Here is a 14368-nt window from a genome sequence, read left to right as displayed (position 1 = left end):
CTGGAGGGACAGACTCTTGGGATGCACGTTATTAAGGTAACGTCCTGAAAGGGACACCATTACATCCAACTGGACTCTGGATTGAGACCCATCCACTCACGGCACCATTCTTGTTGTGGATCCAGTGTGAACCTAACTGATATTGGGTTTTGCTGGGGGACGCAATGCTCAGAATCCAACTGGTTCCCAAGCCCTGTTGCAAATGTGGGTGTGGTGTACTGGTACAGTTAAAATAAAAACTGGAGCATGGAGCTGATGGACTTAGTCCATCCCAGTTTTTCTTATAAGAACTATGTTTAAGAATTTAGTTAGTCCTGGCCATGTTTGATGTGTTCTGGTGTATCTGCTGTTTCAGACTGAACCTTTATTTTGGTGTGTTCAGGCTCTTCCTACCTGGAGAAGTGCTGCTGCAGTGTCACCATCTGCCGTGCCCCCTGCTGAGACGTCACCCTCTCCCTTCTCTCCACGCCCAGATGTTGTTTCTTCTCCAGCTGGGATGGTTGTTATTACTATGGATGAGTCCTGGAGGTGTAGCTGCAGGCCAGAGCAGTAAACACAGTTAGTTTGCTGATCATCTATGAGGATTCCACTGCGGATTTTCAACTCATTGTAAAATGCATGTGCACTCCTACTAAAGCCCACGGGCCTCATGTACCAAGGGTATTTACGCACGAAAACCCGGCGTAAGCACGTATCTACGTCTGCAGTCAGTTGTATCAAAACTACGTAAAGTAGAAACGTGCGCAAATCTACGGTAGCTCGCTGGCTGTTGTAAGTACTTTTCTTCAGCTATTGGTCCATTAGCGACGCGAAGGGGTGAAACTAGGAAACTGATAATTACGTGAAAACGATTTTTTTACCGGAGAAAATAATAAATTAATATACAGCTCCGCAACCATCCATATGTCAGCAAGGCATCAACTTCCCATATAATTCCCGGTTGATTAACGTTAAAGGGCAGTTTACATCGAGAGCAGGTTTACCTGATGTGATCGGATCCATCGACTTGACACTAAATGGACAGTAAATAATTTAACTGCCCTAATGTTAGTCCTGTTACGCAAACAACATTTGCGCAGCCAAAGTACATCTTGTCTTCAGCATCAGCATGAATCTGTGGTTTAATGTAGGGAATTCCTATTAATAGCTGAACACGGTGTCTTCTCCTTCATTTCTGCCTGTTTTGGTGACACTTTGGTGGTAAACTTCGCTTCACGTCCACCTTCGTGTCAGACCACTTTTATTTTTTTATTTCCGCTCCTGTGCGGAACCTGCAGCATTAACACCTGCACACACGGTCCCGCTGGGCGTACTGCGCAAACGCAGACCGTATTTAAATAAATTAACATATTTATATGTAGGCGTGTCACCGGAGGAGTCTGCTAATTAATCGCCTGCGCTCAATTCTACGTTGATTGCTAAGTACGAAGGAAACAGGCGTAGATCCGTACTTAGGGGAAGTTGATACATCTGCACTTATGCAGTTTTCTGGATTTGAACTTATCCCAAATTTAGTAAAAGTTTAGGAAATCTACCCAAGTCTTCGTACATGAGGCCCCAGCTTCTTAGCAGGTTGACTGGTCTGGTGGAGAGCAGGAGCAGTGCTTTGGTGCTGTTAACATGAGAGAAGCATCACTCAGCAGACTGACATGATGCTGTACAGTAAACATTCAACCTTCCCTGTTTTACTCACAGGCTGCTGCCACATCATGAAATCACTCCCAACATACCGAGGATCTGCATAAAGTCAATGCAGATGAACTCATAAAAGCGTTGTCAGTGTTTTGTAAAAGGAGACCTGACTATGTTTTTGGCGCTTTATTAAACCTTTTTTTCCTTCAGAAGAAACGTGTTTCTGAACGTTTGTCACTGTGGAGACGTGTTTTCACCACCTCACCTCCGTTTGACTTATGGAGCAGCTATTGTACTTACCATCTACTACACTATACCATGTACTATACCATCTATTGTAGTATACCATCTACTACAGTATGCTATACGATGTACCATACCATTCACTACATCCTCTACTATACTACATATACCATGTACCACACTATCTACTGTACTACGCCATCTACTACACTATACCATTTACCAAATCATTCACTGTGTTATACTACTGTATGCTATCTATTACACCACCTACTGTATTACACCATTAACTTCACCTCTACTATAGTTTACAATCTACTACACCGTCTATGGTTTTATACTGTACCAACTACTACACTATCTACCTCACCAGAATAGAATGTTCATGTGGCTATTTCTTCCAATGAAACTTGGTAAAAGTTTTGTTCAATCGTGTCAAATCATCGAATATGTAGTCAAACTCTGCTGACACTCTCCCACTAGGCCTCATCGCTAATTAACTCTGAAGACACCCACACACTGTACAAGGTAACAGCCTCTTCCTTTGTATATTAAATATGGAACGTGAAGGTCAGTAAGAGGTCATTTAATTAAGATTCATTCAATATTTAGCTTATTAATCAGTCTTATATGAAGAACTGTTTGGAACAGATATGTTAGTCATGATGTACAGAGGTAGGAGACATTGGTGTTGCAAAAAAATCATGCCATTAATATTTATTTGTATATCTGTTTATTTTTTTGTTTATCTCTTCTTCCACCCAGAATGATATGTAATCACATCACGTCAAACCTAAGGTGATAAAAAGTGGTTTCATTCTTTGCTGTAGATTCCAAAAGTAAAACAAAACCACGAACAGTAGCTCAAATTAAACTATATACTTTGACTGGCAGCTAGAGCTTTCTGGCGTTTAAGGGAACTACAAACATTTGAGATGGAAATTTGAAGTGTAACCCAGCACTGCCATCTGGTGGTGATGTCAGATCATTACAAACGGCTGGTTTCTGCTGCTTTAACATTTTTTCCAAGTCAGAAATAAAATAAAAAATTTCTGGATGTTATTGTGATGTTGTTCTGCTGCCTCTTAGCACTGAACACAGATTCAGCCTTATGTGTTCACGTGCCACCAACCTTTCAATCCTAGCTGTAGCTCTATTTCAGTTTGCAGCAGTTTGTCATGTGAATCCTGTGAAAGTTAGAGCTTACAGTAGTGTATGAAGTTCAGCTAATTCTGAGCTAATTATGTTGCTAATCTTAAACACGAAGCTTCACATCATCACACCCAACCAGCATGTGCCTATTGTCATGGAAACAAAATCGAGACGTTTAAATTTAAACTGTATTTTTCTGAATCTTAAAATCAATGACTGTAGTTATGTCATATGATGGACTGAATGATTCCATCAGCTGGTTCCTGTGTTTCAGCTTTTCTTCATGGTGCAGCAGTGGCCGGTGCAGCACCAGGACCCTGTTTACCAGCATTTGTCCAGCAGGTGGAGGCCTTTATTCATTTTCCTATTCATTTTCCTCTTCTTGCATCCACTGAGCTTCTTACCTGGTTTCGTCTCTGTACTTTGTTCATTCAGAGATTTTTGTTTGGTTAGTGTGACCTGACTTAGTAACACCGCTATACTGTATATTAAAGGAAACTGTCCCCAGGTCCCCAGTCAAAATGTATGAATTGCTTTAAACCAGGTAGAAGTTACAGTCAATACACAGCATCACATTGAACACAAGCACCTATTCTTTATATATTTGTATTGCAAAGAAAGTGATACACTTTGCTCACTTTAAGAAGAAAACAACAAGGGGCGGCTTATTATGAGGCCACCACTCTCTCTGTTACACCCTGACCTCATTGTCTGATGCTGTACATTCAGTGACATGCAGTTCTTTGGACAGCGGACAGTAACAATCGCCAAGAGAGGCCAGCTGTGTTTAATAGGCACACATTCAACCGAGCTGGATTGAAATGAACAGAGAGAGAGAGAGAGAATTCATCATGATAAGGATGATACTAAGGATGGTTGTCAGGTTAGTGGTCCAGTAAATGGGAAACAGTAAGTAGAATAGTATCAGGGCAAATGAACTGACTGCTAAGACGTCACAGTGAGTCTTATTGGAATGTAGCATAGCAGTGTTATTATTATTACTAAATAGAACCTTTATGACTGAAACAGCAGAGGTGACATTAGGTGTGAATAGTGACAGTGAGAATAAATGAGAATGAACCAAGCAATAAAGACACTTTATGATAAGCAAAGAGTGTGACATGATGAAGATGAAAATAATTCAGATGAGAAAAAGCCAGGAGCACAGCGACGAGGTTTACAAAGTTCCTACAGAACTAACTGGATAATAAATGACAAATAAGATGATTATAAAGAAAGAAACGTCAAAGACATTTAAACATGTTAATAGTTGGATTAAATTATGCCTGGTTAGTTTGAGGTTTGTCTCTGTGTTTCATGTTGGATAGTGTTTGTTAACCTCTACAATCTATTATTATTATGATTAATACATGAAAGTGCTACTGTCACATACATGTGAGTCTTTGCCTCCATGACTCCAGACACGCTGTGGAACCGCTGATGGCCCAGAATGAACCCATCTCCTCAGTCACACGATGGTTGTGAGTATGAGTGACTGTAAACTGTCAAACACTGTCTAAACTCTGCAGCTAAGATTATTTATTGTTGGCTATTCTGAGAAATGAGCCACGTTTTATAACCAACGGTGCCTGAACCCGAATCTGCAGCCGTAGTACTGTTCTGTATCGTCCCCGACCACACTTTTACTCTGGGGATATCATTCATACACACTGTCTATTGGTACTGTGTAAAATACTCTAACTTTTAGTGCCTGTCACTTATAAAACCACCATGAAGAAGAAAGTCGGTATCAGTTTGCATTTTGTCCTATCTCCAGAGTCACTATTGTAATCACATGGGTGGGAGGGTAAATTGGTTTAATTAAGGAAGCAGTGATTCTGGAATGAACTATGACAAGACCTCGTTGGGATTTTGCCCCCTGGGGCTTTAATGAACACATACTTCTCTCCTAAATCACATCCTGCTGATAGAGCAGTGTCCTGTGTGCCTTGCAGCAAACGGGTGGTGGAGGAAGTTTGGCTGCAAGTTTACTGCTTGCCTGTTTAGGACAAATGTGTCTTTATTACTGTTATTATTATTACAATAGACACGTGGCCGACCCCAGGAATGGAACCCAAGCACATCTCACTGTGAGGCTGCTCCACGAAAAACACAATGCTAATAAATTAGCTTTGTGCTAGTATTTAAGATACATGACACAATTATTGCAAATCTGCAGCTCTCCAGTAAAAGCAGATGAGCCGAGTGAATCGTCAGTGTTGTGCCAACTTCACTGATGCTGTAACTACCAGAGGATGTGGCCGAGTCCAGACGGAGCTCTGAGCCTGTGTTTACATAATATCTGTGTTTCGTCAGTCTAACATGCTTTCGAATATAACATCACCTGTGTGTCTGTACAATCTAATGAATGTCAAAGATCATTACCAATAATGTCATCATGTTTTTTTTTTTTTTAAAAATTGATTTGTGACGTTTATTTACTGTTTTTTGTCATTAAGAGCAGAGTGCAGCATCATCCAAATGGAGGAAAGTAGCTCTGAAGTGGAGACAACTATGCAGGAAGGAAAGACCTTCATGTTTAGTGGAAATACAGGACACAAATAACAGCCTCAGCCTCCATTTGAGCCCACACATATTCTAGTTGTTTTAAGAAATAAAGTGAAAGAAAAATTAAAAGCACATTTCTCATAGAACTAAGAACAGTGAGAAACGATACAGCTCTGATTATATACGATTCATAGAAGCTAAAATAAGAACAAAAAATAAGAACAAAAAATGTAGAACTAAAATTGATACAATAACGGTAAACCATTACTGGCATCATTTAATCATTTATTATCCACAATGAGAGACAGATGTTTTAAATCACAGCCTTTAAACACCTCTCCATCAAGGGCACAATAATAAACAGGCCAGTATAAGAAAAGCTTCTAACTGATGCAGTAAACATGGAAATTTTCTGCATCCCTGTCTCCTCCCAGTCCACAAATAGTCCTTGGTGGAGATATTTTTAGCACAAAGCGATTTTTTTAGGCATCCTTGATGTTGCAAAGGTTCTAATGCTGTTAACATTCTGTCGTTTCCAGGCTCTTGTCTGAAATGATTCTGCTGCAAATTTATAAGAAACAGTCCAATTTGGTCTTTGATGATGATCTACTTATTACATATTTGGTGTTTAATTTGAACTTTTACTCATTTGCAGAATGATTCAGCTAAATGCACACGTCACGACGCGGTTCCTGCCTCACCCAGTGCTGGCGTCTTCTGACCAAACGTCAGTCTGCTACTGGTCCCTGACTGAAGAGCTAACACGCTAGAATGTGAAGGAGTCCAAACCCAAAGAAGGTACAGTACTTGTGGGGTTAGCTTCTATAATAATAGGGAAGTTTTATCTATGAAATACAGTAACACCAAAGTAATGACCAGCTATTAGCAAAGTTAAAACAAATAGAAATATAACTAAAAATGTGGAATTACTAGAATTTCCATGTTTACTGCATCAGTTAGAGGCTTTTCTTATACTGGCCTGTTTATTATTGTGCCCTTGATGGAGAGGTGTTTAAAGGCTGTGATTTAAAACATCTGTCTCTCATTGTGGATAATAAATGATTAAATGATGCCCTCATACCTGGTTGTGTGGTCATGAGGTTGCCTGCTGGTGTTTGTTACAGTAAGAGGCTCATTGTTCTTTGCATTTCCTGTGGTTTGGTGATTAGCAGGTGGCTTCTTTTTGTTAGAATGAGTTTGATGAAAGGGCATTAGACCAGACTAAAAAGCAAACATTGTCTAATATTGCTCATGGCAAGTTAAAGTTTCCTGCACAGCGTTTCCTGTAAATGAGCAGTAGTCGTGTGTTAGCGCTTCCATTGTCCCTCCTTAACCTTTAGGGCACTGCTGACCCCTTTATGGGGATAGTCTCCCAGTCCAAAGCGTTGCAGCGGCTACAGTATCTGCTTCAATGCACCAAACATGAAATAGATGCAGCCCCACACAATGGTCACCCCCTCGCCCTGAGCTACTACTACTCTCAGTCCTTTCACATTGAGGTCAGCTCAGCCATGTTGCAACAATAATTCTCTTCTGATGTTGTCGACTCTTGAATGTGGCGACTCGCTCCAACGCATCGTGGCACGAAAACAAGACGAGTGAGTGAGAGTGAACCGGCGACGGACGAGGTCGAGCCTCGATTCTCTAAGCCAACTGTCAAAGTCAGTGTGATGAGTGACAGTTAGTTGTCCACTTGTTTCCTCCACAGTAACTCGCAGTTGTGTCTTTAGCTGCTTTAGTTCTGTGATCGGTCTCTGCTGTAGTAAAAGCAGAGGCCCGGTCAGTGCAACAGGCCAGGCTGCACCGAAGCCCAGCTCACGTCTCCCAGCACACGCCAGTGAGACTCACCACTCGCTGCTGGATGCTTCACTAGCTCACATGAACCATGCTTGTTATTCCATTTACAGCCTAGAATGATGTGTGGCACTAGAATATGCTTCTCAGTCGGTTCCTTAACTGGATAAACATGCTTTGTCCTGGGCAGAAATCTGATCAGTTTAGGGCCATGGCTGAATTCCACCAGGGTTCGTCAACATAACTAACATATATGAGTTGGGTCCAATGCACATGTGACTTGAGACCAGTTTCAATTCAACAGATACGTTTTAAACCTCTAACCAGACTGTTGGAAAACATATGGAGGCAGATGTACAAGAACTGGGACCAGTGCTTTACACAGTAACTACTGTTACCAATGGAGGGAGCGGTTTTTAAGGTAGAAGGATTGCTGCTCTGTGATGAACCTTTAATTAAATCAATATGATGGAAATGAAGGGAAAATAAAATAATGTGCAGTTCTATTCTGAGGGAGGATCTACAGTAGGTTAGCGTAGGGTTTATGACACGGGTTCAGTTGAGGTCAAGCTAACTACAGATCTGGAGAGTCCAACAAAAAGCTTAGCTCCACATCGACTGAAGGAAAATGCTTCCAAAACCGAAAAGAGCTGAATCCATTATTTATCCAGGTCTGTGTCATCCTAGCCTACTTTCCCTGGCACTCAGGGTGAAGCAGTTACTTGTTGATCCCATGATATCTCCCAGGTTATTCATTATACATGTAAGCAGTCTGCATAGAGCATGCATACAATATGGCATCATCATCACAGCCTAACCGTTGGCATGTGGAAATACAACCATACAATACTAGTGTGTTGATGAAAGAGCAGGCACATATGTAGGAGCATGGTAGTGGTTTCTAGCATGTTCACACGCACACACACACAAACACACACACACCAGCTTTGCATTTAACTGACAGGTCATCCTTACCGGTTGCTGTGTGTATCCACGGAAACGGACGTCAGCAGAAGTAGAGGGCTAAGAGCTCGCTCGAGCATCCCTCGTCCTCGTCACATTCACAGAGTGACCAAACAGCAGCCCCCAGCAAAGAGCTGCGACTCCACGGTCGCCGGAGCCATCCTTATGGGGAAGAAGGCAGCCACAGAGCGCAGCAGAGACGTCACAGGCCCACATGGATCCCCAGCATCCGGCTGCATCCCATCCTCCGTCCGCAGCCGCCTTGTATCTAGATGCAACGTATTCCACCGGGACTCAGAGCAGAACTCAGAGCAAATCCATGAGGCCGTCACATCCACGCACAATGAGAGCTGAAAACAAGGCAGCCTGCACAAAGCACCACCTTAGCAAAAGACAGAGCCCGCTCCTGCTCCTCCTCCTCTGCCGCTGCCTGATTCACCGCTTCATCGCTCTATTTCTGTCGTCCTCTGATGCTCACCCATATTTCCACCTCACTACTCTCTCTCTCTGTCTCTCTCTAATTCTCAGCTGTGTCTCAGTGCTTTGCTCAGCCTGTGCCCAGAGGATGTTGAACATGTGTTCAGGGTGGGGGTTGGGGACTGCTGACTTCATAGGTGGCACGCTTACTTCCCACACTGATAGGTCGGGCAGGACGGCAGCGTACGCTCACGTTTTGGACACAGCAGCGTTTTTAGATTCAGACACACTGGCCACTTCGGTTTCCATTTTCGTTTCTAGTATTTTGACAAATGCTTAGCTGAGATTATCTGCCACACTGCAGTTGGCTGGTGGAAATCTGTGGTAGTCAATTAAGGGAAGGAAGGAGGTGGTTCCTTTATGTGTTATGATAGAGCCACTGTTATCCCACTAAATAGCCTCGCATGACTGACAGAGAGGCATAAACAAACCCTGTCAGCTCACACATGACATGCTACACAAGAGGGGTTTGTTCCAGTTTAACACTAACACTGCTTTCTAGACAGACAAGAAACATTTCTCTACGTTAAACAGTGGCACGGGGAAGAGAGAAGATGTGGGAGGCTGAGAGTGTGCAGGGAAAACAGGACAAACAGGGAGCGGGGAGAAAGGAAAAGGGAGGGGTTGACGGGAGAACGCAGCAAAGAAAGACAAAAAGGAAGCGAGGCAGAGAGAGAACAGAGCTTTGGAATATTTATAGAAGGCTACAGACTGATGTGAAGAAATAAGCTCCTCTATTTCTGTGCTGTGACACATGGCTGCATCTGAGATGATATGCTGTCAGGCTAAGTCATATCAAAGAGCTCCTTTGGTGCTTTCGCTGCGAGGATGCACACAAACTGCAGCTGCAGCACATATGAACATCCATGTCTCCATTTAAAGCAGAATGCTCTCAAAGGTCTGATCTGGCATCGGTGGGAAATGGGCACAAATCAAGAAAATTAAGATCTTGTGACAATCACAAGTGCACATGCGGCTGAGTCACATCCCCAGTGAGGTTATCTGGAGGGGGAGGAGGCGAAGATGGGCACAGGAGGGTTTTCTTTAAACATGATGATTACAAAAAAAAATCTAAATATTTTTACTGTTAGTTGAGACAAATTTTGTTGAGTCAAAATGGATTTTTAACGCTAGATGTGAATCTAAGTGTGTTTGTGTGTGTGTAGACCAGGATACCTCTGGGCTTATACTGTGACCTAGATTGGGCCTTGATGCTCCCAAGCCTGGCAGCCTGTGTGTGTGTGCGTGTGTGTGTTTGAGTGTGCCAGTGCATGCGTGTCTAAATGCAGAGGAGAGGAAGACGACAGAGAGAGGAGGAGGTGTGTGTGTGTGTGTGTGTGTGTGTGTGTGTGTGTGTGCGCGCGCGTGTGTGTGATTTGCATGGGATGATGCTGCAGCAGCTGCTGTGTTGCTGTGTGCAGCTAAGAGCCTCAGCTGGAAGTCATACAAAGAGGTAAATGTTCTCACAGCTTATCCGACCTCAAAGACCAAACTTACGTAACTTGGAAAGCAGAGAAATTATAAATGGCAAAACCAAGTGAAGGGACAGTAAAACAGACCTGATGGTCAACGCACCAACCTCACTGGGAGATTAGATGATTCATAGCACCTAGAAACGTGTGTAAAGCTTAACAGATTAACATCCGCCCTCTGTGCAGATTAGACTGTCACGTTTTTACATATAAATGAAACATATGATTCGTTTTTTTAATTCTTCCATACAGACGTCTATACTTTATCTAATAACTCGCATCCATATTATTTGATTTGTCATATGTACTGTAGCAAATGAGTGGAATCGTCTGCCCCAGTTCATTCCTCACCAAATTCATCTGATGTGGGAAGTCGTCAAGATGATCCATGTGACTAAAAGGCAAATCGTCATAAAATATTATTTGCTTATTTCACTGTAGCACGTCGTCACAGTCCTGGATGTTTCTACAAGATTCTGTTGATGTGACAAAAATAGGAGTGTGACACACAGATGGTAAGTCTCCCACAGGGACATGCATGGTAGGGCCCACGTTGGGAAACCAGAAGAATAATGCGTAAACAGAACAATTCCAGTTTGCTCAAATAGGAAAAGACACAGTTCACGTGTGAAATCCAAATTCTGTACAAATGCTGTAAATAAATGTACAAAAACATTTAAACCGATCCAATTGGCTAAAAATGGCTCACTGTTTAAGAATTATTCTAAACAAGGCGCTACCTTTAGCTAATTAGATGCAGAGGTGGAAATAACTAGGGACACTTGCTCAGGAAACCAATAACCTCACGGTAAACTGTAAATGTAAAGCACTAGTGAGATCCTGACTCTACTGTCAACTCAGAATACGCATTGGTTGGGTTGGGTTTTTTATTTCACATCCGAATCCTGTGCTGCTCCTTCCAAAATTCTGCTATTCCTTGAGATATTGCTAACTCTGCTAAGCCCCTGCACTCGCGGGGGGTGAACCCCACCAGTGCAGTGCCCTTCGTCGCCACCCCCTGCCTTCCCGCCAGCTCCGCCACCCTGGCAGCGATGAGGGAAGCTGGAGCGTGACAGTACGGCCGACCGCCGATGCTGAAACGCGGCCAGGGTTCACCTGCTGTCGCGTGACCCGGCCCACTTCCCCTCACGCTCTCCACGTTGCAGGCGATTTCCACGGCGCCTTCGTGTGGCAGAGCCAGCACCTGCAGCCCGGGCAGGCCCCCAGGGGTGGACGCTCTGATTGCTGAGGCGATGCTTCGACCCACGCGCAGGTCCTGGGTGTCGATGGTCACGTTGCAGTTCATGACGTACGGAGTGGCGCCAACACCTGCGCGACATCAGACAAGTCAGCGCTACACAACACGATGTGTGCTGCGTGTTGTCAGGAAATAAGGCTTCACCAGCTGGTTGTAACCTAGACTGCAGGGCTGCCTCAGGTCCAGAGTTGTCCCCCTTAGTGTACCTGCAGCCTGAACGGCATTAATCCCTCCCTAAGTGAATAGATTAACACTTCTGCCACTGTGGTAAAGCTGTTGGAAAACAGCAGCTGCAGGTCAGCAGGTATAGAAAGATAGACCTGCTTTTCATTCTGAGGCTCTGACAAGATTAATGTCTGCAGAAGATTAAAGACTCTCCATAAAACACCACTGAAGCAGCAGCTACACATACTGTATAAGGGCGATCGGCAGCGTGAAATGTAACAGAACGAGCACAGGGTAGATTAAAACCTGCCACACACACAAGTTAGATTCAGTTTTCGTCTCAAATATTTCCTCGTAGGAACTTAAAAAGTCAAAAACATGAGGCACGTGTCCTCTGCACGTCATCGGGTTGAAGCATTTACCTACAGATGCATGGACTGGTACACTCCAGCTTTGTCTCTCTTTTGAGCTCACCAGTGAGGCCGAAGCGTTCCTGCGGCTGTGGCCCCACGTCGGGCCTGACTGCCTGCAGGTCGGAGGTCCTCTTGAACCAGCCCAGCTCCTTCCTCCTCTGAGCCAGGCTGCGCTGCAGGGGGGGGTCTGCCCAGCCAAACAGGAAGGCACTGGTGCCCGGGACCCTCTGTGTGAGTCCCTGAGCCACAGCTGAGCCCAGCAACAACACAGATACGTCTTATACACCTGTGAGATAGAAGAGCTCCATGCTGCTGTTGAACTGTACTGTGTCATAGCAGTATAGCATTCAGGCACACAAACAGAAGACACACACGCCTCACCTCGAGCCTCGCTAGCACAATCCTCCACTCCCACCTCTTCTCCCAGAGGGTAGATGGGTATGAGGTCAACGGCGCCCAGGCAGGGGTGGACCCCCGTGTGAGCCCGCATGTCGATCAGCCCAAAGGCTCTCTCACAAGCCGACAGGATCACCTCCTCTGAGAAACAACAGAAACCACACTACACATGATCCCACGCTAAACTTCTGGTCTTCTTTCAGAGACAGGAAACTTTCCATCCACACTGCCGTTTTGCGCAGCAAACACATGAAAACACTGTATCTTCAGGTCCATTCAGGTGTGTGTGAAAGCAGGAGGTAGAGCTCTGTCTGCTTTGTCAGAACTTTTCACTAAGTTCAACTCCTCACTATGATTTTTGCCAGAAAAATATTCATCCTGAATTTCTGTGTTTAAATCCCTGACAAAGCTTATTAACGGATTCTTTCCACCCTGAGGATTTGAAAGCAGGGGACAGACACTGAATCCTTGTAGCTGCAGTGGAACAGTGAGAAGCATACTTCACCCTTTAGTCTGGTAGAGAAACACTAAAGTAATGTTTTATTATCTCAATAAAATCCCAACAAAGGATTGAAAAACTTACTGATGGAATCAATGCTGGCCACAATGGTGATGACGGAGCGATTGTAGTCATGGTCATTAAAGATGTTCAGCACTGTGGCTCCCTCTCGTCTAACTCCTGATGGCCAAACAGTTTCAAGGTTCAGTTTATCATTATGGTTACCTCGATAACCAACTGATGACATCATTACGTCAGTGAATAAATGGTAATGTCATGAATTAAATTCAGTGATGACTTGAGGAATTCAGACGTTTAGCTCCAAACTGGTACTGAAGGGGGAAAACTTCAAATGTGACGTGTTTGTCACTCATTGTGAATATCTGATCCTGTCATATGTAGGTGAAAGAGCTAATTATATTTTGGTGAACCTAGAAATGTGAAAGGTTGCAGCGCAACATGTAACTTACCTCCAGCATCGTATAGCGCGGCCTTGGCCACAGCCTCCACCTGATCTGTCCTGCGGGCCTCAGAAACATTGAGGAGACAAGCCACCAGCCGTTTGCTCCAGTAACCCACAGCCATGGTTCTGTCTAGTGAATGGCTGAGTGAACTGCAATTATCAATTCTTACATTTGTTAAAAGATACATCTAATTATTTTTGGCTTGAACACTACAGAAATGTGTGTTTACAAAATAAACTACAATAAAGTGGTGATAAATAATAAGAAAAAGAAAACATTCATTTTATTTTTATTATCCCACAGTGGAGATTAATCTATATAAGGCCAATATGTCCAAACAGCACTAACTAAATGAGAGAAAGAAAGAAAGAGACGGGCTGGCACAGTACAACATTATATAAGCTAAGTGCAAACTGTGCTGCATAAATATTCACTGGTTAAACTTGATTATTTGAGCACCTGCTGCCTGTCTTGGGGCATGGAACATGTTCAAAGTCCAGCCTGGTGCAGGCTTACTCATGTTTCATCTATGGCAGAAATCAACATGTCTCTGAAACACGACTCAAATCAGGCATACCTGCGTTACTGATGCACTTTCAGGAGCGTTTGCACATCTTTCTCACGTGTTGTATCGCGCGAAGGGAAGCGCTACGCTGATTCCTGTGCTGAAATCACATGTTACAGATGTTAATTTTTAGCATGTTTTGCTAGGGTTACTGACATTATGGCGAGATGGTTCACCCTAGTTCCCAAACTACCGGAAAAAAGTAATTTTAACCATGTAACTATGTAAGTGCTAGATAGTTCCATGATAGATTCATGCGGGTATTTATTTCGTTTTATTTTTTTTCTTACACGTGTTGTTTTTATTCGGTTTAAAGCATGAATAAAATGTGTTGTCATTTTATGAAGTGAAATAAAATATGTAGCTG

General features: G+C 43.5%; 2 protein-coding genes across 18 annotated transcripts in view; both read right to left on the bottom strand.

Annotated features, from left to right (window-relative positions):
- LOC114847306 (nck-associated protein 5-like) overlaps positions 1-9299 on the bottom strand; it is a 43064-nt gene extending 33765 nt beyond the window's left edge. For 15 of the 17 annotated variants that reach the window (XR_008693373.1, XR_008693374.1, XM_029136875.3 and 12 more), the window contains exons 1-2: positions 8305-9299; positions 394-534 (exon numbers count right to left, since the gene is read on the bottom strand). Coding sequence is in view for 15 of the 17 variants with exons in the window: in XM_029136875.3 (XP_028992708.1) it covers positions 394-422 (29 nt within the window). In the remaining 2 variants the exon portion in view is untranslated. Of the gene's footprint in view, positions 1-393; positions 535-983; positions 1241-1535; positions 1613-8304 lie in introns of those variants that run through there. The other 2 variants (XM_055504935.1, XM_029136876.3) reach the window with 2 other exon arrangements.
- Positions 9300-9449: 150 nt separating this feature from the next.
- ftcdnl1 (formiminotransferase cyclodeaminase N-terminal like 1) lies at positions 9450-13623 on the bottom strand. Its single transcript, XM_029136889.2, has 5 exons — positions 13443-13623; positions 13057-13152; positions 12459-12614; positions 12139-12327; positions 9450-11570 (listed from the first exon to the last, which is right to left on the bottom strand). Exons 1-5 carry the CDS (start codon positions 13621-13623, stop codon positions 11134-11136), a joined length of 1059 nt encoding a protein of 352 aa, XP_028992722.2. The 3' UTR covers positions 9450-11133.
- Positions 13624-14368: the final 745 nt, after the last annotated feature.

This window comes from Betta splendens, chromosome 21 (assembly GCF_900634795.4).
Source record: "Betta splendens chromosome 21, fBetSpl5.4, whole genome shotgun sequence".
Taxonomy (NCBI): Eukaryota; Metazoa; Chordata; class Actinopteri; order Anabantiformes; family Osphronemidae; genus Betta; species Betta splendens.
The sequence above is the reverse complement of the archived record's forward strand: the minus strand, read 5'-3'. Positions and strand labels throughout refer to the sequence as shown.

Excerpts from the sequence above, each read along its gene's own strand:
- ftcdnl1 (XM_029136889.2), bottom strand. The coding sequence starts at position 13,623 with ATGTATCTTTTAACAAATGTAAGAATTGATAATTGCAGTTCACTCAGC. Across the intron at positions 13,153-13,442 it reads CGCGCTATACGATGCTGGAG|GAGTTAGACGAGAGGGAGCC; the intron begins GTAAGTTACATG and ends TTTGGCCATCAG. Across the intron at positions 11,571-12,138 it reads GGAACGCTTCGGCCTCACTG|GTGTTGGCGCCACTCCGTAC; the intron begins GTGAGCTCAAAA and ends GATGTCGCGCAG.